The sequence below is a fragment of the Bombyx mori genome, chromosome 2 (genome assembly GCF_030269925.1).
Source record: "Bombyx mori chromosome 2, ASM3026992v2".
Lineage (NCBI taxonomy): Eukaryota > Metazoa > Arthropoda > Insecta > Lepidoptera > Bombycidae > Bombyx > Bombyx mori.
Window position 1 is genome coordinate 4,195,959 of NC_085108.1, and position 27,518 is coordinate 4,223,476.

General features: G+C 38.0%; 1 protein-coding gene across 6 annotated transcripts; it reads left to right on the top strand.

Moving 5' to 3' along the window:
• Positions 1-26,779, top strand: LOC101741327 (endoplasmic reticulum junction formation protein lunapark-B). 6 transcript variants are annotated; one of them, XM_038017062.2, is made up of 10 exons: positions 1-136; positions 299-347; positions 10,446-10,681; positions 11,428-11,560; positions 12,314-12,437; positions 14,919-15,043; positions 16,322-16,451; positions 18,520-18,660; positions 19,775-19,861; positions 21,044-26,779. In XM_038017062.2, the coding sequence occupies exons 2-10, from the start codon at positions 321-323 to the stop codon at positions 21,121-21,123; spliced, it is 1,083 nt and encodes a 360-aa protein (XP_037872990.1). In that variant the 5' UTR covers positions 1-136; positions 299-320; the 3' UTR covers positions 21,124-26,779. The 6 variants fall into 6 exon arrangements, with proteins under 6 accessions (XP_037872990.1, XP_062529106.1, XP_062529102.1 ...); XM_062673122.1 differs by having other exon boundaries at positions 12,314-12,401; XM_062673118.1 differs by having other exon boundaries at positions 5-136; positions 12,314-12,425.
• Positions 26,780-27,518: the final 739 nt, after the last annotated feature.

Here is a 27,518-nt window from a genome sequence, read left to right on the forward strand (position 1 = left end):
AAAACGTCAATCAAGTGAAATGTCAAATGTAGCTTGTTGAGGTAGAGAAAGTGAACGGTGTTTTCGTCGAATTTAACTTCTGAAGTTCATTAAAATTTCGATGTAAAAATACGGACTTGAAACGTAGCGGCGACATGTAATTGAAATTAAAAATAATAGAGTACTTTTTAATTTTATATAAACTAATATTGGTTGAGGTTATAATTTCAATTTATATCAATTCGTCACCATAGTTGTGCGCCAGCAGTATATTTAGTACCGGAAAGCTATTAAACTATCTTATTACTGTTTTCAACAGTTCCAGACTAAATAGAAGAAAAATGGGCCTTATAATTTCAAGATTTCGCGTAAGTAATAGTTTGATAAACATTTTTTGGAGATGAAACCAAAGACTATTTTGATTATCATTTGGCTACATTTCAAATGTTAGTTCGCTTCGAACTATATGCGGATTAATGTTATTGATATACACGAGGTAATCGATAGCGAAACGCCAACTTTTTTATGTTAGAAATAATATGTAGGATTCACGAAAAGAAAAACAGATCTTTTATTTAATTAGAAATTACTAACTTTCTGTTAGCTTACTTATTAACTAACTAAAATTTAACCACACATATATTTGGTAAGAGTTGTCTGCAGTTAATTTGAATCCACCAATAAACTTAAGACCAATGGTATTGATGGGAATTGAGATGAGATTGAGAGTTTGTATCAGATATATATATATATATAATATGTTTTCCTTAAAATAAAAACAACTAAACAATCATATTTATGACTGTTTTTTTCTTCTGATCAGCTATATCTGTGTTGTTTTTCATGAATCAATGAAAAATGGGGGTCTACCAAACTAGGGACAAGAGCCTGCCTAGTTTAATAATGGAGTTTATAAAATTTTTATGTTATATTAGATTATTTATCCATCGACAGCTGACTACTCTGTATTACATTAAGAAGAAGATGTTAGCTTATATGATTTACGGTACGCAGCAGCTCAGCTCTGCCACTGATATTGCTGATGTCCATGAGTGACAGTAACCACTCAACATCAGGTGGGTTGTAAGATAGTCTGCCTACTAGGGCAAAAAAAATATTTAAATAATAATATTGTACAAAATTAACGGCAAATAATAAATAAAAAATTGATATAAGATTATTAGGATGTCTTGTTATTAAAATTTTTATAAATAGGCAGTAATACAACATATTCAAATTGTTCCTTAAGAGTGGAATTGTGAAAAAATACAAATTGAGCAGTTCATTTGTTTTATTATATTATATAATTTATTATACACATTTAAAAATGTTACAATGTTGAAAATTGCGTAAAAATCATAACTTGGGAAATTTTCTAAATTGTGTATAAACTTTAAAATTTAGTTAGTATCCTGACAGTCGGAGATAAAGATTTTAGGAAACTTGTTTGTCCTGTTATTAAAGAGGAAAATAAGAAAGGGGCATGTTTGTACGGACATTAAGTAATATTTCGTCAATAGTTAATTAATGTGTAAACATGGACTGTTATCTTTAAATTTTATAATTTCATATTGGATATACTATTAACAGATAAAGTAACAATTAGGCAATGAAGTATGATTGTTATATTTTAATTGTAATTCAAATATTTTTTGTTCTTCTCTTGTCCATAAAATGTTGGGATTTCTTTTTTTTTATTTATTGCTTAGATGGGTGGACGAGCTCACAGCCCACCTGGTGTTAAGTGGTTACTGGAGCCCATGGACATCTACAACGTGAATGCGCCACCCACCTTGAGATATAAGTTCTAAGATCTCAGTATGGCTACAACGGCTGCCCCACCCTTCAAACCGAAACGCATTACTGCTTCACGGCAGAAATAGGCAGGGCGGTGGTACCTACCCGCGCGTACTCACAAGAGGTCCTACCAATAGAGAAACAAAAAATAATACATGTTTTTCAATTTGTTTATTAAATTTAAACACATAGATGTAATATTATACTTTGTAAATACAGGAAACCTACTACATAAAAGCTAGTGTTTCCCTTTTCTAAAGTATAAGAACACACTACAAAAATTGAATTGAAAATATCACAAAAATGTATTTATTTCATGAAATACAAACTGGATATTAGTACTAAAACATGAAAGTGAATAATAATGGTACTTCACGTTAAGCCTCCTGTTTACTATATAGATGAAAATTGTTGAACCTTCCCAAAATTACACTTCTTATGTAAAAATGTGATGCTAAATGTCCTTAGCTAAAACACGTCTACTGTTGAATATAGGTCTCTCAAGGTTTTTCACCAGGTTGTTGGCTTACGTTGCTGGTTCTGCATGCTGTGTCTTCCAGTGAGCATTTTCTAATGAAGAACTCATCTTTTCTAGCGGCGGTCATTAGCTCTCAAATTTAATAAAGTTATTACAACGGAAATGCTTTAAAGTACTCTAATTAACTCAGTGTAACTGACAATGACCGGCCGACCTTAGGTGTATTGTTCTAACATTTCTACATATTAAAATGTTACAATAGATTACATTTCAGAACACCACCGAGGAATTCCAAGAATGTATTAATTTTATTGTACAAATAATAGTTTACTTTTGTATCGTGTGGTAGACTGAAGTTTAAAACGGTTGAGGCGTCCTCTGCTTCGCAGTAAAGGTGACTAGTGTACTTACTCCTAATGTGTGATATCACTATGCCACGATCCAAATAATAATCACGACGGCACGACATATTGAAAGAAGTGCTCCCGACGACTTTCACGATGAAGACATACCATCGTGTAATAAAAATGAAAATCACAAATATGTAACTGCGGTATTACTGGTATTGATAGTAGGGCGTTTTTTGAGTGTAATGGTATATCGCCATTCAGCCTACTGTCGGTTATTCTTCTTCTCTGTCATACTCCTGGCGGAGTGGTCGTGGTTATGTATTGTCTTTATGCCTTGGTGGCGGTACGTGTACATTCAATAAGGGAACACTTTGTTGATGACTTATTAATAAAGTCTGCCCATCTTGTGGGTGATTGGCCGCGAGAGCGTTGACCGTCTGTCTACACCAGGGGTTCCCAAACTTTATTTTGGCTACTGCATTTTTTCACCTTCTTAAGAACCACTATATCGAGAGCTCAGTCGGTGTCCCAGTCCGCCTTGATTAAATTACAAATCGCCTTCCAAGCCTCTACACAACGCCCCCGCTTTTTTCCGTGTCTCTAACCGCTCCTCCTTTAGGCTTGCAGCGCCCACAACGGGGCGTCATCGGCCACTTTGGGAAAGGCTGGTCTACACCATTAATCGTTACAATGAGCTTTCGTTACGGATGATATGTCCAAACATATTAAGGATTCGCAATTAAGGAATTATTAAGGAATCGAAGCTGTTATACATTTAGGGTTAAAAGATTTGACACTCCCTTTATACACTACTAGCGACCCGCTTCGGCTCCGGTTTGGTTTTTAACAAAAATTTTAAGGACATTTGACGTTGTTTTATTTTTTAAAATAAAAGAACACTTATTGCGGCATAACTATAATAGTATAAGACATATGCTGTCGCGACACTTTTTGTAAATAATAATGTGTTCTGCAAAGTCGTAATACATTATTTTATTCTATCATCAATAGTTTTCGCAGCGCACGCGATGTAAAGAATATTTTAGGTAATTTTTTTAGACCTTGAGTTACATTATTGGAGTTTTAGTAAGGATCCCTAATTTTTTTCAAAAAAGATTATAGCCTATGTCACTCGGGAATAGTGTAGCTTCCAAACAGTGAAAGAATTTTTCAACTCGGTTCAGTAGCTTCGGAGCCTATTCAATACAAACAAACAAACAAATCTTTCCTCTTTATAATTAATAATAATAATAATATTAGTATAGACAACTTAAAGGATACTATGATCACATGTAACCACTTAACTCCGGGTGGGTCGCAAGCTCGTCTACCGTCTATAGTACGATAAAAAATACTTCAGTTGTCAAAGTAAAGCTGGTGTTTTGCGTGTAAATAATAGATAAAGATTTTTAAATTTCAAGTACCTATCATATTTGATTGACACGTATCTGCTATGTAATATCTAAGGTTACGAAAGGTATGGACGTATGTATTATCGAAGCACCTATAGCTTTGTCATTGACGACAATATCAGCTCGGCTCACCTGGTGCGAAGTGATAGTAGGAACACTTGTATTGTAGGGTAGTTTAGAAAGAGAGAGAGAGAGTAATAAACAATGTGAAACTATACTGAGACCTTAGAACTTGTATCTCGGGGTGGGTGGCGCATTTGCGTTGTGGATGTCTATGGGCTCAAGTAACCACTTAGCACCAGGTGGGCTGTGAGCTCGTCCACCCATATAAGCAATAAAAAAAAAAAAACAATTTGCGGTCTTATCGCTAAGAGCGATCTCTTCCAAACAACCATCAGGTAGACAAGAATCATTTGGAAACGAATTACACGTGGTGTACCAATCCAGCGAAATGTGTATATATACAGATACACACGTACATATTTACGTATATATGCAATTACCATACATATACTAATAATAATAGTTTACTTTATATGTAATAATAATAATAATAGTAGTTTACTGGTGTCCGTATGGGTAGCAAGCAGTACTGGTAGTTACAGACTTTATGTCCGTCTTGCTTATATCTATCCGGAAGCAGTAATGTGTTCTGGTTAGAAGACTGGTAAATATATATAAGTTTTTGTTTTTTTTATTGCGTAGATGCGTGGACGAGCTCACAGCCCACCTGGTGTTAAGTGGTTACTGGAGCCCATAGACATCCACAACGTAAACGCGCCACCCACCTTGAGATATAAGTTCTGAGGTCTCAAATATGGTTACAACGGCTGCCCCACCCTTCGAACGAAACGCATTACTGCTTCACGGCGGAAATAGGCAGGGTGGTGGTACCTACCCGTGCGGACTCACAAGAGGTCCTACCACCTGTAAAAAACCTGTTATACTATACAATTTATATTTACACCTTATGTTTAAAGATGGGCTGTATTTACAATGATTTGTCTTGGCTCCAATCATTATACTGAATAGTATTGAGTCAATACCAGATAATGATCGAGGTCATTCACCCTATATTTCCAATGAAAAAATGAATAACAATTATGCAAAACGTTGCGAACGTTATTCATTACGTGTGACGTCATTAGGGGTTAAATGAAGTGAAGATGATTACGATTCTGTATTCCATGCCGATTTCCGCATCGACTTTTCATAGCTCTATCAAGGTAGCAGCGTCAAATCAGCAAAATTCAATATGAATTTATGCAAAATTTGCTGATTCGTTGCTGATTCTTTACGCCCATTTAAACATTGTTCAATGTAGCAACTAAATTTTTTAGCATTTTTCTGTTCGGCAAGTCAAGTTCAAGATGGCATGTACAAAAAAAATTGTTGCTGATCGTAAGAATCAGTCTATTTTTTGTTTTTATTTTGTTGCTGATTCTTTAGGCCCATTTGAACATTGTTCAATGAAGCAACTAAATCTTCTTTTCATTTTTTGTTTAGCAAGTCGAGTTCAAGCTAGCATGTGTTTAAAAAAATCATTGCCAATTTCAAAAATACGTCAGGTCTTTTTTTTTTTTTTTTTCGTTAGTGCTTACTTGCAGCAACAAATGAGCAACAAATTTTGGTTCAATAGTTGAATCGATATTTATTGATTTATCAAAATTTTATGCTAGCTTTATATGAAGTTAGCAGTAATTGCGATTTTTCGCGAACGGCTCAAGCAACAAAATCGCGGTTTTAGCAACTAAATAGCAACAAAAAAGCTACAAATTTTGCATAATTTTATATTGAATTTTGCTGATTTGACGCTGCTACCTTGATTGAGCCACTTTTCATGTGATGCTTATGCCGGCCACTCACCAAATGAGCAATAATGTCGTCCTACACTTGCGGGTTTGCGTATTCGTGCGAATGTGAGTGACCGGTATTACAATAGAATCGAATCAGAGAACATATTTATCGCATTTTGACGCAATGATTTATTTTTCATAGATAAATATTTGTTAGTAAGAAAAACATTTTTTTTATCATCGCATTATAAAATTCAGGTTCATTCGTTCGCAATCCGCCAAGAACCCATTATTTCAAGCCAATATCCTCCCTGCGTCGTATTCCTCAGTTCTGAGGGTCGTGACCTTTACTGAGCACTTTTGTCAGGACTATGTTCTTCCATTCACTTCTGTCCTCCGCGCAGTGGATAGCGACATTGATGCTGGATTCCACAGTCGTCTTAATCTGATCATACTAACAGGCCAGACCACGACGAACAGGCCAATATATGTCGTCTTTTTTTTTTATGCCCCTTGTATGCAGACGAGCATACGGTCCACCTGATGGTGAGTGGATTAAAGCAATGCCAGGGGCAGAGCCAAGCCGCTGCCTACCAAAACACATGTCACATAATAATATGTAGGTATATATGAGTATTAAATGCGTCGATGTTAAAGGTATTCGAATTATTACGTAATATTAAATCGAAATTATTAAAAATTATAATTTGCGTAATTACTGGTGGTAGGACCTCTTGTGAGTCCGCACGGGTAGGTACCACCGCCCCGCCTATTTGTGCCGTGAAGCAGTAATGCGTTTCGGTTTTAAGGGTGGGGTAGCCGTTGTAACTATACTGAGACCTTAGAACTTATATCTCAAGGTGTGTGGCGCATTTACGTTGTAGATGTCTATGGGCTCCAGTAACCACTTAACATCAGGTGGGCTGTGAGCTCGTCCACACATCTAAGCAATAGAAAAGAAAAAAAAGGGATACACCAAAATAATTATCGGAGGATCGTTTTGATTTTGTCAAAACCTTTATCAGTGCTTTTAGGATGACCTACTGAAACTGAATGTTTCCTAGTAGCTTCATACTGGGAGTCGCGTCTACAGATACCTGTGTCTATCTGTCTGCTCATCTAAGCCATTGTAAAGACTATACAAAAAAATATCTAAATGCTGAGCTATAGTCACAAACAGTCGTATGAATGTCATACACAATACGTTCACTTTCAGGTGTCTGAGATCCTCTGAGAGTGTTTAATCAAAAAACGTTCTTTACTAAAGCTAAATAAAGTTCAATTTACAATCGAAACGTCCGAGTCACGGTCTAGTAATTTTTTGGTATAGATATTCAGATGCTTTCGTTTTTTTTTATTTATAAAAGTTTAATCTCGATGACGTTGCTCGTAATTTCGTTTTCGAGTGGTCGGTGGCATTCAAAGAGATTTCTATTTTGATACACGATGGCCGAGTGTCTGTTCGGTGAGTCTGGTCCGATTTAAGAACGGCTATAACTAGTCTATCCATCAATTCAAAAGCGATTATAATATCCCTACCCATTCTAGTGACCTCGAGGGGTCATACTAGATTTGCCGAGCGAGTAGCTGAGCTCACGGGTCTCTAATCTGGGTACATTGCTACCTCGAGAGGTCATACTAGATTTGCCGAGCGAGTAGGTGAACTCACGGGTCTCTAATTTTGGGACATTGCTACCTCGAGGGGTCATACTAGACTTGCCTTGCGAGTAGCTGAGCTCACGGGTCTCTAATCTGGGTACATTGCTACCTCGAGGGGTCATACTAGATTTGCCGAGCGAGTAGCTGAGCTCGCGGGTCTCTAATCTGGGTACATTGCTACCTCGAGTGGTCATATTAGATTTTCCCCGCGAGTAGGTGAGCTCGCGGGTCTCTAACCGGGTACATTGCTACCTCGAGGGGTCATACTAGATTTGCCGAGCGAGTAGGTGAGCTCGCGGGTCTCTAGCCTGGGGACATTGCTAAAACTGGCCCTAAAAAGAGCAGTGCTTCGCAGAATCTACCACCGGATCGGAAACGCGACCCACTGAGAAGATCCGGCGAGAAACTCAGTGGGTTCTGTGGGTTCGGGTGCGATAATGACTTTCAGAAATAATTAGAACATACTGGTTGGCAGATTGTGAATCTAAATATGTTTATGTCACTGTTATGAATAATACAGTCCCACTTGATCCGGCTGTTGAATGTTAATGCCAATTACTGTCAATGCTCTAGACACATTCTTCACGGACCCACCCGATATAATCTCAGTGCTGTTGGATAGTACTGGTAGCAGTAACAAGAACAGAGATAGTTGTTGAACTCCTCACCGGTGAAGTTTAGGGGGCGACCTGTGAGGAAGTGGCTGCTATTACCACTCTAGTGCGCAAAGCAGCTGTCTTTGAGCTGTTAGGCCTTCTGGGGCGGTCGAGCAGCTGTTAGAAAGCCATCCAATGCCTATTTCTGTCGTAAAGCAGTAATGGGTTTCGGTCTGAAGGGTAGGACAGCCGTTGTTACTATATTGAGATCTTAGAACTTATATCTCAAGGTGGGTGGTGCATTTTACGTTGTAGATGTCTATGTTGCTGTTGCTGTTGCTGTATGCTCCAGTAACCACTTAACACCAGGTGGGCTGTGAGCTCGTCCACCCATCTAAGCAATAAAATACTCCTGGCTTTTCTGTTCCCCACCAGTTCTACCAAAGCTGGAAAGACCTTCGGGCGCCCGGTTTTACTTCCGCTACAAAAACGGCAATGTTAGGAAAAAATGGCTTAAATACATTGTAGACCTCAATACCTACTGTAGACCTGTAGTACCACTGTAGACCTATTTCGTAGGTAGGTCTGCAGTGTAGCGTCACAAGAAACCGTTGATTCCGTCAGTTTTTTGTATTGCATTGCGTGCTGCACAGAAATTCTTGTACAGCAAATGGTATTGCAACTATGGTAATTTTTCGATATTACTGTCTGAAAACGGCTGGAAGCGGTTCTTTTAGATTCATTACTATATTAAGTGCCTGTTATTAGTATGGATTATATAATTAAAAAGGGTATGATAATAAAAAACTACAGATTTGGTATCCTGTATGTATGGTAGAAGGTGCTACAGTCTTAATTTGCTGTAAAGCAGTGACAATTCGACTTGAAGAGTGAGACAGCTGTTATGCAATATACAATAAAATGATTTAGAAGATTATGTGCGTCAAAAACACGCATGTGAACATGAAAATAAAAGTACTCTTTTTCCTTAAAAATTGGTCTAATTTTCGACCTTCGAAATGCGATCATAGGCGAAACAAGTTGTGATAAATAAAACAAGTGCAGCGTGACCCAGTGATTTATACAATCAAACTATTAGTAGTAACAATACAAATTTGGACTAGTACCAAAAAGTTTAAAAATTGATGCCAAAATCGCCTAACGATAGCCGATACGTTTTCACGGCCGATTTATATCTAGGTCATCCTAACTCGAAGCACTATGTAGATGATTTGAAATTGAAGAATGACTTTTGACTTTTGAATTGTGAACGGCAATAGGAAAACGAATTTGTTGTTTTTAAAAGTGCAAGAGATAAGAGATCGCAGATTTTGGGTGTTTCGTGATTCAATAGTAATTGTTCTGGTGTTCGACTTTCGTGAGATATCCGTTGAAGATGGTACGTAAAATAATATTCAGCTATTTCAGTTACTGTAGATAGGGAGAACGGGTTTTTAATGTATTTGGAATTGAGAATAAGTTAATAATTGGACCGTCGTTAATAGACTGATAAAATTACTTATTTTAATGGTTTTTTTTCCTAACTTATCTTATTGGCAGCTTCCTAAGGGGCTATTTTAACTACGCACCGACCGGACCACAGTTAAATCTATACTAATATATAAATCTAGAGTGGTTTTTACGGATGTTCCCTTATAACTACTGAACCATGCATCCGATTGACTTGAAACTTGGTATCCATGTAGAAAATACCTGTACTTAATGGATAGGCTAATATTTATATGAGTGTTGGACTCCCTACACCAGTTCTTTGTGGGGGTGAGAAATAATAATGCTAATTTCAAATTCCCAGCGAAGCGGACGGGTAGTAGCTAGTGTTATATATAAGCAAAATGACGTACGTGTTTATGGTTTTTTAAAACGGCATGTCCATCTTGATGTAATATTTATATTTCACATTTGGCGATAGCAATAGTGCTGATCGAAGATAACAATAAAGCTCTCTGATATAGCACCGTTTTAATCGCCATCTAGAGGCCCTCTTTCGATCTTGATTATGTGGTCAAACCCGGTCCACTGTACTGGCCGATCTTTGGTTTGAGTTTGGCGGTACACACAAATTGTTTCTTCTATCTCTCTTCCACATCGTTCCCTCGCTGCTGAGGATCGCGACCACATGTGAATTACCTCATCGGTGTTCGGTTTTTTATATACATCTGAATTATTTAGTAGACTGACCAAATTAAAACTACAGTAAGAGGTTAAATGAGTGCAGACATGTCAAGTCTGCCCCCTCCAACACTACGTCCCTATCACGACCACTCGGTCAAGAGTGACACGATTTAGAAGAAGAAAAAGATTAATTGGAGCGCTCGCGTTCCATACCAGAATTTACGTTAAGTTTTCTTTTGTTCCAGCGCAAGAAAACAACAACAGAAATACTCGAACGACTAGAAAACGATATAAAAAGCATAGAAAGAGATGGCCAATACAAGGAGCAAACCCACAAACGCGTTATAGGATACGTTATGGCGTATTCAGTGGGTCTATACGTGTTATTTGCGGTCCTTTACTACTACATGTACGTGGGGAGGAGTCAGTATTGGTTGCATTCGTTGCTGTATGCCTCGCCTTTACTGGTTTTGCCCGTGCTGTGAGTATGGAGTTAATTTATTCAGGTGTTTGTCAGTTCATCCCTTGCGAGTCACTCTTGGTTAAAGCGTGCAGTGGGCGGGAGTTAGGGCTTTTTATTGGCCCGCACGGGTTGGTATCTCTGAACTTACCACTGGATCGAAATCGCGACCCACTTTTTTTTTAATTGCTAATATGGGTGGACGAGCTCAGAGCCCACCTGGTGTTAAGTGGTTACTGGAGCCCATAGACATCTACAACGTAAATGCGCCACCCACCTTGAGATATAAGTTCTAAAATCTCAATATAGTTACAACGGCTGCCCTACCCTTCAGACCGAAACGCATTACTGCTTCACGGCAGAAATAGGCAAGGCGGTGGTACCTACCCGCGCGGACTCACAAGAGGTCCTACCACCAGTAATTATGCAAATTATAATTTTGCGGGTTTGATTTTTATTACACGATGTTATTGCTTCACCGCGGAAGTCAATCGTGAAGATTTGTTGAGTACGTATTTCATTAGAAAAATTGGTACCCGCCTGGGATTCGAACATCGGTGCATCGCTCAACACGAATGCACCGGACGTCTTATCCTTTAGGCCACAACGACAACAAAAAGTCCACTGAGGAGGACCACTGAGAAGGTCCGGCGAGAAACTCAGTCCATTGTGGTTTTGGGTTAAGCGAACGCAGACCGATGCTAGGAATGCCTAACAGTATCTCGGTAGGAGACATTTAATGAAGAATAATTGTATTCTTTTTTCAGTGTGATATTCTTACGGTCATCAATATCCTGGTATTATAATTGGATGATAAACAAGAACAGGATGAAGTTAAGCAAAATGAGGGAGGATAAAAAGAAGATATTGGAAGAGGTGATGAACACAGAGACATATAAGGTAAGGAGATAGATGCTGATGACGAGCCCACTGAGTTTCTCGCCGGATCTTTTCAGTGGGTCGCGTTTCCGCTCCGGTGGTAGATTCTGCGAAGCACGGCTCTTGCTAGGGTTCGTGTTAGCAACGTCGTCAGGCTTGAGCCCCGTGAGCTCACCTACTAGTTAAGGTTACGCTGAAATAGCCTCTCAAGGCTATCATCAGCATAGGTAGGCAAAAAAAGCAGATGACGATGTTCATAAAAATGATGAGGAGGCCTGTTAACCTGGAGCTCTAATCATCAATGGCATGGACACCACCACCAGCGGCAATCCATTTCTGTTTAAATTGTTTTTAATGCTCTTCAAAATATTAAGGTACGTTTGATACTATTCAAATATATTTATTGTAAATAAAAATGGTGGTAGGACCTATTGTGAGTTCGCGTGGGTGGGTACCACCACCCTGCCTATTTCTGCCGTGAAGCAGTATTGCGCTTCGGTTTGAAGGGTGGGGCAGCCGTTGTAAGTATACATGAGACCTTAGAACTTATATCTCAAGGTGGGTGGCGCATTTACGTTGTAGATGTCTATGGGCTCCAGTAACCGCTTAACACCAGGTGGGCTGTGAGCTCGTCCACCCATCTATGCAATTAAAAAATTAAAATACACCAAAGACAAACGTACTCAGGATAAACTAAGAAAATATTGTTGTGAAATAATTAAGGTAACAATTTTTTTCTACATCATACTAACATATTTTTTTTCAAAATTCCAGGTTGCCAAAGAAATCCTTGACAAATACGGAAGTCCAGACGACCAGTCGAAATCGTTGAAGCCGTTCGTACCAACCCTGAACGTACCCGGTAATCTTCCTAGTTCACCCCCAGGTAGAATCCACTGTAAATACGACCTTATTGTCATTTAGTAGAATTTATATTTCTCTATTAAATTACTTGACTACCCACCTACTCTGTTGCATTTTGCTTTTGTAATTCATAGTTTTATGTATGCCAAATGTTTGTTACCGATTCGGTAAGTTCGGTAAAGCCGGTCGCTTTGGGTTGAGGCATGCTACGAATACCATGGACGGCCCGCCGCACCTACATCTCTATTTTCAGGCAGTTAAAAATAGAAAAGACTCACCGTCTATCCATAACCTGCCTACAAAGAATATTGCGGGATTTTGGTCATGTTGCACGCAGGGATACCAGCTATTTGGAACGCCTTGTGGTGACGGTAAAATAGAGGGAAAAAGGTCTAGGGGTAGAGGTCCCAAACGATGGTCGGACCAAATAGCGGAGGAACTGAGGGTACCTGTAAGCGACGCACCTCATCAAGCTACAGAACGGGATCGATGGAGACAGCTGGTTGACGGAATCGGACGGAGTCACGATCCTCAGCAGTGAGGGACCGATCGAAGAGAGAGAGAGATTATCAAATCTCATATCAGTAATGACAGCAAGCGCCCCCACCTCTCCGTCCCACCGCTGACATACCAAAGGCGCGGCCAACTAGTTCCGCGCCCACAATAGGCCTTACTTTTGTTTCCATGCTCGTAGAATATTATTTTGTCGCCCCTTTTCCTAAAGTTCGGGAAAGTTCGAAAAAAGGTACTCGGTTGCCTGTTTCTTGGCTTATATTTTTGTAATCGATGTGTCTGTGATGTCATGTGTCGATGGATTCAAACGTGACGACCGATTGGCGTGCTTATTGTTTAGTTTAGAATTTACCGCGAAGACTGTGGTAGTTTTCCAATTACAGAGCATAATACGACTCAGTGACGCACAATGCCGAATTATGCTGAAGCTTAATTGGAACGTGAATTTGTTTTCAAATGCATCAGCAGAGTGCGCTAAGTTAGCACAGTTTTAATCAACATTGATTATTTCTAAGAAACTACGACGAAACGAAAGCCTTACAATTTTTTTCAACATTAAATAGTATTACTAACGATAATATAAACAAAATTTCGATCAATGCCAGCTTAAAGAAAAAACACTTGTAAATTTTCTGTCACTGAGTCGGTATCGATTGCGAGTATCACGCGAGAGCAGTACTTTTGAGAGTGCTCGATTGTGCTTCGAGTTGCTGTAGTTGGAACATTCAACGTTGAGCATTATGCCGCATAATGCGCTCTTGTGCTATAATTGGAAAACTACCTGTATGTACAGTTTTGAGAATTGCCACATCCGACTTTCGTGTTCCCGTGTCATCATTTGATCTTCATCTTCTCACTGTATCGTAATGTTTAATAATTACGTGTGGGTTTTTTTCGTAGTTTAAAGACGCATAACAAAAAACACATTAGATCTACTATTCCTTAATCAGTATAAAAGTTTTGTTTAAACTGCGCAATGGAATGCAAACAGGGAATAAAGTGTAGCATACGTGAGCGAGGCAGGTCAAACGATTTGTACACTTTACATTTCCGGCTCACGAAATGCCGAATAACGTTAGCGCAAATATTTATGTTTGGTCATTATGTATTACTAGTGGCCCCGCCGGGTAGGTACCACCGCCCCGCCTATTTCCGTCGTGAAGCAGTAATGCGTTTCGGTTCGAAGGGTGGGGGTAGCCGTTGTAACTATACTGAGACCTTAGAACTTATATCTCGAGGTGTGTGGCGCATTTACGTTGTATATGTCTATGGGCTCCAGTAACCACTTAACTCGGCTGTGAGCTCGTACATCCATCTAAGCAATAAAAAAAAAGTTGTCGAAATTTGACTATAATTGATTGAAATTATAAGTTTGAACATTATTAAGGTTCTATTGTCAAATACCATTAAACTTCTTTATTCACAGATTACCCTAAGACCACAGTATAGACAAATAATATTAAAGTTAAACAATATTAACCTATTCTCAATTTGACCACAGACTTTAAGCAACAACAAAACTTTGACAATAAACAAAGAGTATATATATGTGTGTGTGTGTCAAATTCGTGGTAGTGTGTGTAATGTTTTTTATCGATTTAATGTATTATTAATGCATTATTAAAAAAAAAGTATTATCATTCTGCACTCCTTCTCTATATTCTCTTTAAGTATGGGAAATTTCACACCCCTCTGTCTGCGCAATTTTCGTAAAATGGGGTACAAAGTTTTTGCTTCACGTATTAATATATAGATTATCGCTTCAGGAACTCTTTTATATCTATCGGTCTGACAAGCTGCTTAAAATTAATCCCTCTAACATTTTATGATCAATTTTTTTTATGTTACATGACCTTACATGACAAGGTCAGGTCACCGACAGCTAGAACTGCACGTTCGTAGCATTTACACCCCTCCCCTTTTATTCACCCCTAAAGTCGTATCATCCAAAAAACGTTGGCAACTCTTGAGCATTTGAATATCGAACAGTGTCTGTTTCCAGCAACACCGGGACAGTTAAGGCAGAGACAGCTAGCGTTGCAGACTTCGACGCCCATACCGAATAAAATGAACATGTTGGCTATAAACAACACGCCGAATGCTCTGTACAAAGGACCGCGTCTTAGAGTAAGTTAGAAGCTTGTTTTTCTAGAAAAATCCGGCCAACTTTGGTACCCCCCTTGGGGACTTGGGAGGCCAAATCTCGATTCAGTGATTGAAGTCGTCGTGGCCTAAAGGACAAGACGCCCGGCTTATTCGCATCGAGCGATGCAACTGTATCAGTGTTCGAATAGTAAATTATAATAAGTAATAATATATATTAAGTAAAGAGAAGGAAGGGAAGGGAATAATAAAGGTTCCCCTAAAAGGGAAGATATATAAGACCTTAGTAAGGCCTGCCGTCTTGTATGGATCAGCTTGTTGGACCACTAAAGTGGCGGATGAAAGGCGATTGCATGCATCAGAGATGCGAATGTTGCGATGGATGTATGGAGTAACGAGAATGGATAGAATACGGAATGAATATGTTAGAGGAAGTCTGAAAGTGGCACCTGTGACAGAGAAGCTGAGGAGTGCGCGTTTGGGATTGTATGGACGTGTGATGAGACGAAATGTAAATGAGGTTGGTGAGAGAGTGTTAACTATGAATGTTGAAGGATATAGAGGAAGAGGTAGACCTAAGAAGGAATGGATGGATTGCGTGAAAGACGATATGGGTAAGAAGGGAGTGAGCGAAGAAATGGTATATGATAGAAGAGTATGGAAGGAGAAAACATGTTGCGCCGACCCCAGGTAACTGGGAGAAGGGCAGGATAATGATGATGATATATTTAATATTATATTTATATATATATTTAATATTATAATTTTAATATTAAGTAATAATAAATTAAATTATAATAAGTAAGTAATAGTAAGTTCGAAGTAGATAAAAAAAATATTGAAATAAATATTTAATACTCAGTGTCGCGCACCGAGGTATGGAGAGGGCTATGCTTGGTATTTCTCTACGAGATCGAATCAGACACGAGGAGATCCGTAGAAGAACCATAGCTTCTCTGACATATCCCGTAAGATTAGCAAGCTGAAGTGGCAGTGGGCAGGTCACATAGCGCGAAGATAGGACGGCCGATGGGGCAGAAAGTTCTTCTAGTGGAGACCACGTACTGGCAAGCGCAATGTGGGACAACCACCTACCAGAGGACCGACGACCTGGTGAAAATTACTGGGTCATGTTGGATGCAGGTGGCAACGGACCGGCCGCACTGGACATCAGTCGGAGAGCCTATGTTCAGCAGTGGACAGTAGACAGGCTGAGATGATGATGATGGTGATGATGACGATGACGATGACGCTGACGATGATGATGATGATGATGATAAATTAGTGCCTTATATTCCACAGTCGGACCAGTTGCCCAGGCCACTGCTCGACAAGGACCGGTCTGCTCTCGACAAAGTGGTGGACTATCTTCTCAAGGACGGACCGAATCATCGGATGGCGCTGATATGCAGGGAATGCTTCTCGCACAACGGTAAGGGGACATTGAAAATTAAATAAATAATATTATAGTTTAAAAAAAACTAACAAAATACGCTTTTATAGAAAATCCAAATAGACAATCAAATTTTAATAAATTTGAATTAAAAATAGTGTAAGAAAAAATGATTTGGGTGCATGGTATCAGTAGTTATAAATATTTTATGAACAGATATGAGTAGAAGGGTTATTTTGATAATATCCTGAAAAGCACCCCACGCTTTTTTTTACAATAAAAATAATTTTTTCTTACACTATTTTGAATTCAAATTTATTAAAATTTATTTTCTATTTTTTAGTTGGATTTTCTATAAAAGGAGCCTACCTATTTTGTTAGTTTTTTTAAGCTATTATTTATTTTCTATAGACATTTCATTAATATCCTTGAGAGCACGAGTAGCTGGGCCGAAAATGGCCCGTGTCCTTTAATTGAAGTTCAATTGTAAACATCGAACTGTTGATGCTGATACCAAATAAAACGAACTTTTGATTATAAAGATAAATTTCGCGTATTAAGCGGAATGTCGTTTAAAACAAATTTTCCTTTCAGTCCTCGATATATCGCACCTTTAGAATTATAGAGACTTATATCGAAATTTTTGGATATCGACTTTAATAAAAAAAATTAATTAGAACGACCGCTTGCAGCGACTCTTGTAGTGGACTGTATGATTAGGATGGGCAAGGAACTTGATAAATAAACTCGCGAGGATTGCACGTATAAAATTTGTGTATTTTTAGAATTTTATAAATCGCGTACAATAGCACGGATGAAAAGAGAATTACAAAACTAAGACATTCCAAAATTCAAAATTCAAATGTAATGTATGTAACCACAATAATAAAAAAGGTTTCATACCAATTTGTTGGGTTTCCAACAACTCTTAATATTGAAATGAACAAAAGTAGCTTAGTAGATAGAGACAAACTTATCTATCGGTCTCTTTCACTACGACTTTTCGGTTTGAAATTTTTATGTCGATGTTTTCCAAGAACACATTTTTTTGATTGGGTCTATATAATTCTAAAGGTGCGATATATGATACGATTTATGATATATTTAACGGTAGGCAGCGGCTTGGCTTTGCCCCTGGCATTGCTGGAGTCCATGGGCGACGGTAACCACTCACCATCAGGTGGGCCGTATGCTCCTCTACCTACACGGGAAATAAAAAAAATGAAAAAAAATAACGATTGAAATGGGACCACATGGGAAGCGTCAGATTTCTAATAAAAAAAACAAAATGTGTGCAATTCACACGTGGTAGAAGTGAAACCTTCAAAAATTAAAATACAATTATCCTAAATGTCTAAGTACATATATGTAAAATTTTGTCATTAGTAAATAATTGTAAATCAACTTTTATAGTATGAGGTAGCGCCCTCTGTGAATTGATATTTTAACTTTACGTATAATCCTAAATTGAAATTCCCTACAAGAGGTTTCATACACACGTTAGTATTAAAAAAAATTCATAGATGGCGCTGTATTAAAAGTAATTAACTAGTGAACGAATACACAAACCAAATTAGCGTGTATTATTTCTCGATATCCCTTATTCTCTCTCTCGTTCAATCTTTTTCACTATAGCTCTCTCCCACCTCTCGCTCCATGGCACTGTGCGTGATACGACGTTCGCTCTGTCTCACTTTTTCTCTCGATCTTTCTCACTTGCTTGCTCCCAACTCTCACTCCATGGCTAGTTGCTTCATGCTACGTTCGCCCTGTCTTACTCTCTCTCAATCGGTCTCGATCGCTCTCTCTCTCTTTTTCGATACTTCCGTTGCATACCTGCGTGACGTTACATCTGTAAAAAATTTACCCTCATGCGCTTAAAGAAGTTTCACTTCAAAATCATCAAAATCGTTTCACCCAGTCAAAAGTTATGAGGTAACGAACAAACAGAAAAACATAGTCGAATTGAGAACCTCCATCTTTTTTTAAGTCGGTTAAAACACTTTTCTTGGGTTGGGTTGGCATATGCGCTATGTACACGCGAATCGGTTGTTATTGCTGAGTAGCCGGCAACAGTACTGAGAAGCTCTATACCTACCCGTGTCAGGCATGGCGATGGCCGAAGAGTACGAGTACGTGTCGTACGTGTGCGCGTACTGCGGGCGTCTCAACCCGGCGCGGAAGCAGAGGCCGGCCGCGCCGCTGCTGAGCCCGAAGGCGCTGCCGCCGGCCGTAAGGAGGATGCACGGTCAGTTCATTCATTATATATGTAATGGTGGTAGGACCTCTTGTGAGTCCGCACGGGTAGTATGTATGTAATATATTTATTCATAAAAAGTTACACTTACATTCAAAACATGCACCACAAAACTGCTTACGCAGTTTGACTGCAGGTGAGTTACCTGCAGTCAAACTGCTTTATACAAACATAGCGTATAAACCATTCAACTAAGTTATACTATAATAACACAATTAATTTACGGAAATGGTTACAACGTATTTAACAAATGTTTTTTTTAATAAGCTTTTAAATTTAGCAAGTATAGGCTCACGTCTTATGTCCTCGGGTAAACTATTGAGTAAGTATGGAGCACGTTTTTTTAACGTTCTATCTTCATAGTAATTTTGTATCATGGGTATTTCAAATTTTCCTTTGGACATTGACCTTGTGCCAGTTTTATGTTGCACCAAGTTAGTTAAACGATCCTGTTTACTATGATTGTTTACAAGTAGAAGATATTTATGTTTCAGGCTAGCCGGTAAAATTTTACATATTTTATAGAGTTTTAGAGTAATCTCCTTTACATTGATTCTTTGTCTTTTTATTTACGAGTAATTTTAAAAATCTTGTTGGCAATGATTCTATTTTATCTATGTATGTTTTAAATGTTAATCCATAGCAATCAAGAGCGTAACTTATTATGGAATCCACTAGTGCAAAATATAAACATTTTAGTATTGGCAATGAAACTTTAATACTTAAATAATAAAACTTACCACCGCTTTAAAAGGTACCACCACCCTACCTATTTCTGCCGTGAAGCAGTAATGCGTTTCGGTTCGAAGGGTGGGGCAGCCGTTGTAACTATACTTGAGACCTTAGAACTTATATTTCAATTTCGTTGTAGATGTCTATGGGCTCCAGTAACCGCTTAACACCAGGTGGGCTGTGCGCTCGTCCACCCATATAAGCGATAAAAAAAATCAGGGCTCTGTCGGATACGATCAACGTTCATTCGAATGAATTGAAGTACTGTTTAGTTTTGTCATAGTACCGTCCTCGAACGATAGATGGCGCGCATCGCAACTAATTAAACTTCAGAGAATTATGAAATATAAAATGATTTCTTTCTTTACGACAGGTGGAAGTGACGATTCTTCGGTAGCCAGTTCCGGAAGTGAAAGCGAAGACGAGAAGAATGGAGGAAATCATTGTAATAATTTTGAGAGTGAGTATAATTGCGTACTTTACCTTACATCATCAGCACTCGCGATTGGCGGTCCTGCCTATTCCTACTGCTTAGTTAGGCAACAGAGAGTCGGTAGCCCTCATTCCTAAAGCATTTCGTGGCGTATGACGTAATTGGAGGCTAAAACATAATACTAAGTAAGTAACAGTTTAACTATAGAAGCTTTTACTGGTGGTAGGACGTTTTGTGAGTCCGCACGGGTAGGTACCACCATCCTACCTATTTCTGTGAAGCAGTAATGCGTTTCGGCTTGAAGGGGGCGACAGCGGTGGTAACTATACTGAGACCTTAGAACTCATATCTAAACGTGGGTGGCGGCATTTACGTTGTAGAGGGCTATGGGTTCCGGTAACCACTTAACACCAGGTGGGCTGTGAGCTCGTCCACCAACCTATGCAATAAAAAAAAAGTTTCGACCATTGTATGTTATATTTACTATAGGAATAGCGAATCCGTGACTGTGGTGATAGAAAAAACACAGGTTTGCGTTTCGACATCTAACTATAAAAATGTATGAAAACGGTTATTTAACAAATATAAGTTGGTCTTCGGTCGACTTCAGTGTATATTGTAGACGAGTGGAAAACGTTTCTGAAAGCGGGTAGACAGATTTTATATTTCGGACATCCTACCCGCAGTCTCCAGTCGACGCTTGATCATGGCGCTGGCAACACGTCGAATTGTCGGGAACAAATTAAGACTATAAATCTGTGATTACAACTAGTTGTATAAAAAAAGATGCATCGTGAAGCCCACTGAGTTTCTCGCCGGATCTTGTCAGTGGGTCGCGATTCTGTTCCAGTGGTAGATTCTGCGAAGCACTGCTATCGCTAGGGTTAGTATTAGCAAATTCTGTCAAGTTGAGCCCGTGAGCTCACCTACTCGTTCTCGTGATGGTCGAATAGCCCCTTAGGCTATAACGTAGGAAAAAAAAAACTGGCATCTTCTACAGTCAGACAGTAATAGTGATTAAATGATCTATATATTAATATCCTGTATAAATCATTTTAGACTCTATCGCTTGAGGTCTCGATTCAAAACCTTATATCTCAAGGTGCCTAGTATCAAGCGATTTGTAAACTTTTCAGCCAATTTAAATGGATTAAAATAACAGTTTCAATATATATTATATTATTTATTAGGCACAATTATTTTTTCCAGAATCGATGAGCGAGTCGGATCGTCCCCCCTCCCCGGTTGAGGCGGACCCGAAATCCGACGAAGAAAAAAAAGAAGACTGAATCTAATTAAAGTATCAAGACTATTCTCATATTTATTCTACGTTTGTCCCTGTCTTGTGTGAGTTTACATTAGATAGAAGATTAACAACGACTGTAGTCTTGATCCTTTCTGTATTTTTTTGCAGAAGAATATCAAGTAAAGTATCAAGATTTTACTCGTTAATATTGTTGTAAATTCATCCTCCTGTTCGTTGTAGTTATTTAATGTAATTAATAAATATATACGAGGTTTAATTTAGTATTTAAATCGACGTTAAAATATATTGCTATGTCCCAAATATCTTAGAATTGAAGAAAAAAATCTTATCTAATAAATAAATACATAATGTGACTGAAGTACTAACTAAAGAAGTTTGAGACATGAATTTCGTTCCCCGAATTTTCTTGTCGTATGATTCTAATAAATATTGTAAATTTGGTTTAAAAATATAAAATTTCACTTGGGTGGTTTTTGGGTACATACAAATGATCAAAATACCAAACGGCATATATCTGTAACCAATGTACTGTGATTGTGGATTGAATCTGGGCCCGAAGTACATTACCAGAGGCCACGAGATGGTCAAGCTTGAATTTGTTGTAACTATACTGAGACCTTGGAACTTATATCTCAAGTTGGGTGGCGCATTTACGTTGTAGATGTCTATGTGCTCCGTTAACCACTTAACACCAGGTAGGCTGTGTGCTCGTCCAACCATCTCTCTCTCTTCGATCGGTTCCTCACTGCTGAGGATCGTGACTCTGTCCGATTTCGTCAACCAACTGTCTCCATCGATCCCACCCTGCAGCCCGGTGGAGTGCGTCGCTGATAGGTATCCCCAGTTCCTCCGCTATTTGGTCCGACCATATAAGCAATAAAATACTAGATTAAACCTCGTACATTACTATATAGGTACATGTACTTCCATTTCGATACTCGAAAACTGGTCAAGAATGTAAAGTATCAATTCTTTTGTTTCGTCCAACGTTGGGTTGCCTGTGACCAAACATTTTCGTTTTGTTTTTAAATATCGAGTATCGTATCGATTCGATATCCAAACGATTTTTCTTTGAAACATTACGCGTGCCTTTAATTGAGCAATAAATTAGCTTTTTACGTCGCGATTTATCCAAAATCGATTAGGTGTTAGAATCGATTTTATTGATCGTCAAAAAAAAAGGAACGATTTTTTTTGATCGTCATTTGTCACACGACCCTATGAAATACTAAACACCCGTTAAAACCGCAAAATTCATGATTCATTCATGAATATTGATTAAGGGCAATTTGAACAAAATGCAATGTCGAAGTGAAAAGGCGAAATTTGAAGCTAAATTTCAAGTGATCGTTTATTTGAAACAAGACCTTCACAATGGCGAACCGGCTGACTCTATGCTTCCCAAAATTCCTCTAAACCAACCTATATTAATGTAAGGCTATAAAATAAACCTGTAAATAACTTATCAACTCTATTATACAACGATTAGCCACGGATGATGTCACGCGTTGTGATTCGTGTTAAAAAAATGATAGCGTTATTAAATCATGTTTTGCTTTGACCGCTTCCCCGTGAACGTGAATAAATTGTCTATTGGTTTTTTTATTCAGTTTTAGCTCAATTGCCTCTGATAACACGGTCCAGTCACTTTTCTTATTATCCCTGCTCCTATTTAAGTACCATAAGCATATTGTTGGAGGGATTTCAGTGCAATCAACACGGACAGTACAACGCCATCTAGTGACTATGGGGTGCAACTGTTCTGACTCTACAAGTCACCGATTCGCGCCCCAAACTATCGATGAAGAGATACTTTTCTTTTGATTTGATTACATTAACTGGCGTGTTACTTAACTTATACAATGCAATAGTATACGATCTCATGTGATTCGATCTGGAAATAAAAGATTTTAACGGAAGTCACCTCGAAATTTTAATATAAAGGCCTAAAAATATTGAATAGTGAGACAAGTTATTGGTATTCGCCTTGCCAATCTAACGTTGGGATCACGAATTGTTTTCAAACTACCTTCAATACGCTCGAATTTGTCATCTGATGTTAGTTACGTCACAGTTCGCTAAAATTCTTTCATTTTAATATCTGAAGACGAGAAGTAACGTTCTAATTAAAGTAAAATCAAATTGATTCCTTTCTCGTTTGTAAACTCATTCTCTCGACCACACCGGAGTCATGTGTCTTTTGAATGTTTGTCTCCCAGGTTCTATCCTTTTTTTTTGTATGTTAGGTATAAATATATCTATAAATATCTTTTTCTTAGTCAGACACTCTTGTTAGGGTCGTCGGTTGTAGTTGCGCTGCTTTTTTGTTTTTCCTACCTACTCTAGTAACCTCGAGAGGTTATGATAGATTCACAGAATTAGTAGGTGAGCTCACGGGGCCCTAACCTCTTTTTTTTTTTCCTGGCCTGGGGCCGAACCTCCTACGAGGTCCCCGCGCAAAAGGGGCGCGCGGGCTATGTGAGACTCAACGATCTGCATGGTGCTGTGAGCAGATCGCGGGCCCAAGGGTTTTAGGGCCCACCCACTAAACGACTCCCCTGCTCTAACCTAACCTAACCTAACACTAGCCCCAGCAAGAGCAGTGCTTCACAGAGTCTACCATTGGATCGGAAACGCGACCCACAGAGAAGATCCGCCGAGAAAGTAATTGGGCTGTTGCGTTGCGTGGTTGCTTGGTCTGTAAATATTTTAGGTGTTTAAATAAATGTTTGTTCAGACTGAAAACTAAACGTCAAAAGCAGCTCTAGTTTAACTCGATGGCGAGAAAAATGAAATCACAACATCCAAGTCCGATTTGCACGTTCAGGGTTGTCAAATCAAAATTTTTTTTTTAGAGTAACTATGTTTTTGACAACCCTATTTTACATGATCAAGAGCTTTAAGCTAAATTCATTCTAACAAACGAAACCTTTGTGTAATAAACTTTGATCACGTGAAACGTATCAGCGGTATCGATATGAACTAATGATGTACTATTTATCGATTCCAATGTTATAATAATGTCTTCTTAACGACAATTAAAACGCCAATAAAAAGATATAAGTAAATTAATAATGAATTTTACGATTGACTTATACAATACTCTATTTAAGGCACTGCTGTGTTCATTAAAAATATATATATTAATTAATTACGTATAATATCTAAAATCATGCTCATCTTTTCCCCTACCTAACCGTTGGTAGACTAAGTGGTTATTCCAACCGGTAGGTGAGCTCACGGGCTCAACTTCAGTGAATTGATAACACTAGCCTTAACAAGAGCAGTGCTTCGCTGAATTTACTACCAGATCGGAATCGCGACCCACTGAGAAGATCCGGCGAGAAACTCAGTGGTTATGTTCATTAATCAACTATATAATAGTTTTGTCAATTGTTAATGAAACGATAATGTTAAATATCCGTGTAAATTTGTTTAAAAATTTAGCGTCAAACCAAAATATCTTCGAATTCGACATAAGCTGGTTGCACCAGTTACATCACGATAGTGATTTTGCGCTAGTTAAATACGTTAAGAGCACGATGAAGGTGTAATGTATGAAGAATTTGCTAATTTCCCTAGCGATTGTCACTAAACCGTCCATATAATCGACGCTTGAAAGGCAAAAGTGACTAAGCGACAATAACTGCTTCGTACATAAATGATAGGCAATAACCATATTCGATGCGCAAGAAAAATATATTTCTAGGTCTATTAAAATAATTTCAATCCTACAGCTACTAGCTAGATTCGACTACAGCTGGATTCGTTAAAATAAATTTTGTTTTCAGGTATTTCAACTTTAAATTAGTCTACTGTAAAGTTCACGCATTGTCGCTTAGTCACGTTTGCCTTTCAAGCGTCGAATTATGTTCTTTTTCTCGAATCCTGCTATCAATTGGAGCTATGTGATTTTTTTAAGTGCAGAGCCATATGAAGGCAGAAGTTTATTTCGTTTTAACGAGGCACCACTTTGCTAGCTCCAAACTGCACTGAAAACATTTCAGTGGATCGACTCGCGTTGATACTTGGCACTTACAAGTATCAAGAACAACTGGTTTCGTCCCGAGCGAACGATACGCGAACGCATACGATACGAATAAGCTAACGTTAATTTTGTTTATTATAAGTTTAGAATTCAGTCGTCAGACAGATTCTGCTATTTTGGAAATTAATCGCTATTGTGTTGTTTCAAATCCAAACTAAAATCTATATGCTGGTGGTAGGACGTCTTGGGAGTCCGCACGGGTAGGTACCACCACCCCGCCTATTTCCGCCGCGAAGCAGTAATACGTTTCGGTTCGAAGGGTGGGGTAGCCGTTGTAACTATACTGAGACCTTAGAACTTATATCTCTAGATGGGTGGCGTATTTACGTTGTAGATGTCTATGGGCTCCAGTAACCACTTAACATCAGGTGGGCTGTGAGCTCGTCCATCCAGCTAAGCAATAAAAATATATATATATATATTTGATATATTTAATCGATATACTAAAATATCGATATTAACCACTACACTAATATATTATACTATCTGAATACTAATATCGTTTGCGGCGAAATAAAAACATTAAATTATACTCAATCCACGCTTCTTTCTAGTCAATTCGAAAATCATTCGTTGGTTTCATCCTATTTAAATTTTGCATTTAAGTGAGACAGAGATGTCGAAAAATTGGATGATTTCGTCAACTTTTTAATTTTCATGTTCCAATTAAATAAAATTAATTCCCTAGACATTCCTTGAATATTAACAATGCTCTGTGTATATTTAGACTTCACGTTTTGTGTTAATTTAATTTCTTTATTATATTATTTTAAGAAAATAAAAATAATGTTTCTTCACTTCATTAAAACATTTCGTTTAATAAAAATAAAAACTTGACACTTAAAATAAATTATGGTATATTTTTATGATTTATCGTTTTTAATACAGCTTAATGCATATATTTTGTTAAAAATGAGACTTTAATTTGTAAGTACATATAAATTTGAATGCTAATAGGAGATAATAAAAATGAAGCTTTTATTAAACTTCAAAAAGCTTTGAAAACTGTCAAAAGAGGGATTGTCGAGAAATTGTCATCTGTCATATTTTAAGGTTAGGTTAAGATTTAATAAAGACAATGAATTATACGCTCGCAATGTTCACAGTAAAATAAAATTTATTGTTCGCTTTTCAAATCTCTCGATGCTTGTCTGCACATTATTTCCTATTAGCGTTTCGTTGTATTTTATTTAAGAAAAAAATCATGATCACGGAGTGGTTCAAATGAAATAAAATTTTGATACTTTTCGGTTTGGCTCGTTTGTCACGGTGTTTTGAAGACGATAAAAATTTGTTAAAATAATAGAATTCTTATGATGTATATTTGATCGTGATGTTCGTTATCGATAAACCAGACTCTGTGCTAAACACTAATAATGTGTTTATGTCCGATCGCTTAGATTGAATAATATGGTTCTAGTTTTTTTAGTGATGCGAATCATTATTCGAAATTGAAAGTTTATCGATATCGATTACGATAGAATCTGACGAAGGAGCGCTCTAAGAATTCTCATGTATATAGTGGGAGTCAAGTGAATAGTGTTTGTTGAATTTTGTTATTTATTGCTTTTAACGTTGAATATTAGCGATTTTATAACGAAACTAATAAATAAAAAAACTATACAGTTCATATGTTGTTTTATTAATTATAGTGTTGCGAGTAACTAATGCTGTGGAAGTATCGACTGTCGGTAATGAAATGGGGTAATTTACCAATGTTGAATGTGTAAAAGCATCGTCGTCATTACACGTCGTCTCGGATCCTCCTGATCCACTAACGTTGCTTTTAGATACCCCTAGCACCGGTCATCGTTCTCGGCAAACCCGTCTCTTGCGACGAAGGGCTCGGCGAGTAAATTAACCCACAGACACAGCCCACTGAGTTTCTCGCCGGATCTTCTGAGTGGGTCGCATTTCCGATCCGGTGGTAGATTCTGCGAAGCACGGTTCTGGCTAGGGTTCGTGTTAGCAGCGTCGTCAGGTTTGGCCACTTTGGATGCAGGTGGGAACGGACCGGCCGCACTGGACATCAATTGGAGAGATCTATGTTCAGCTGTAGCCAGTGGATAGGCTGTAATTATGATGAAAACATTTGTACAATCTTTGATGGTTTTATTGAGAAATCGGATAAAATTAGTATTAGATTGAAGAAACGGTGTCAATCCGCTAATGATATTTATTATAAACGTTTGAAGCATTAAATAAGGGAGGTGATTGAAAGGGGACGCTCTGTCTATTTCCCGCAAAGCAATTTTTAGTATAAAATTCGCGTTTGTAATATGAATTTTAACATTGAAACTAAAATGTTTGAACAAGCAGCTAGTTAACATTCGTGTTATTTTTTTATCTAGCCGATTAAATGTAAAAAA

What these genes read in the sequence shown, in the direction of transcription:
- LOC101741327 (XM_038017062.2), top strand. Translation starts at nt 321, where the DNA reads ATGGGCCTTATAATTTCAAGATTTCGC. An exon ending in ACAAAGGACCGCGTCTTAGA is followed by an intron (nt 15,044 to 16,321) that starts GTAAGTTAGAAG and finishes TATATTCCACAG; the next exon opens with TCGGACCAGTTGCCCAGGCC. An exon ending in TCATTGTAATAATTTTGAGA is followed by an intron (nt 19,862 to 21,043) that starts GTGAGTATAATT and finishes TATTTTTTCCAG; the next exon opens with AATCGATGAGCGAGTCGGAT.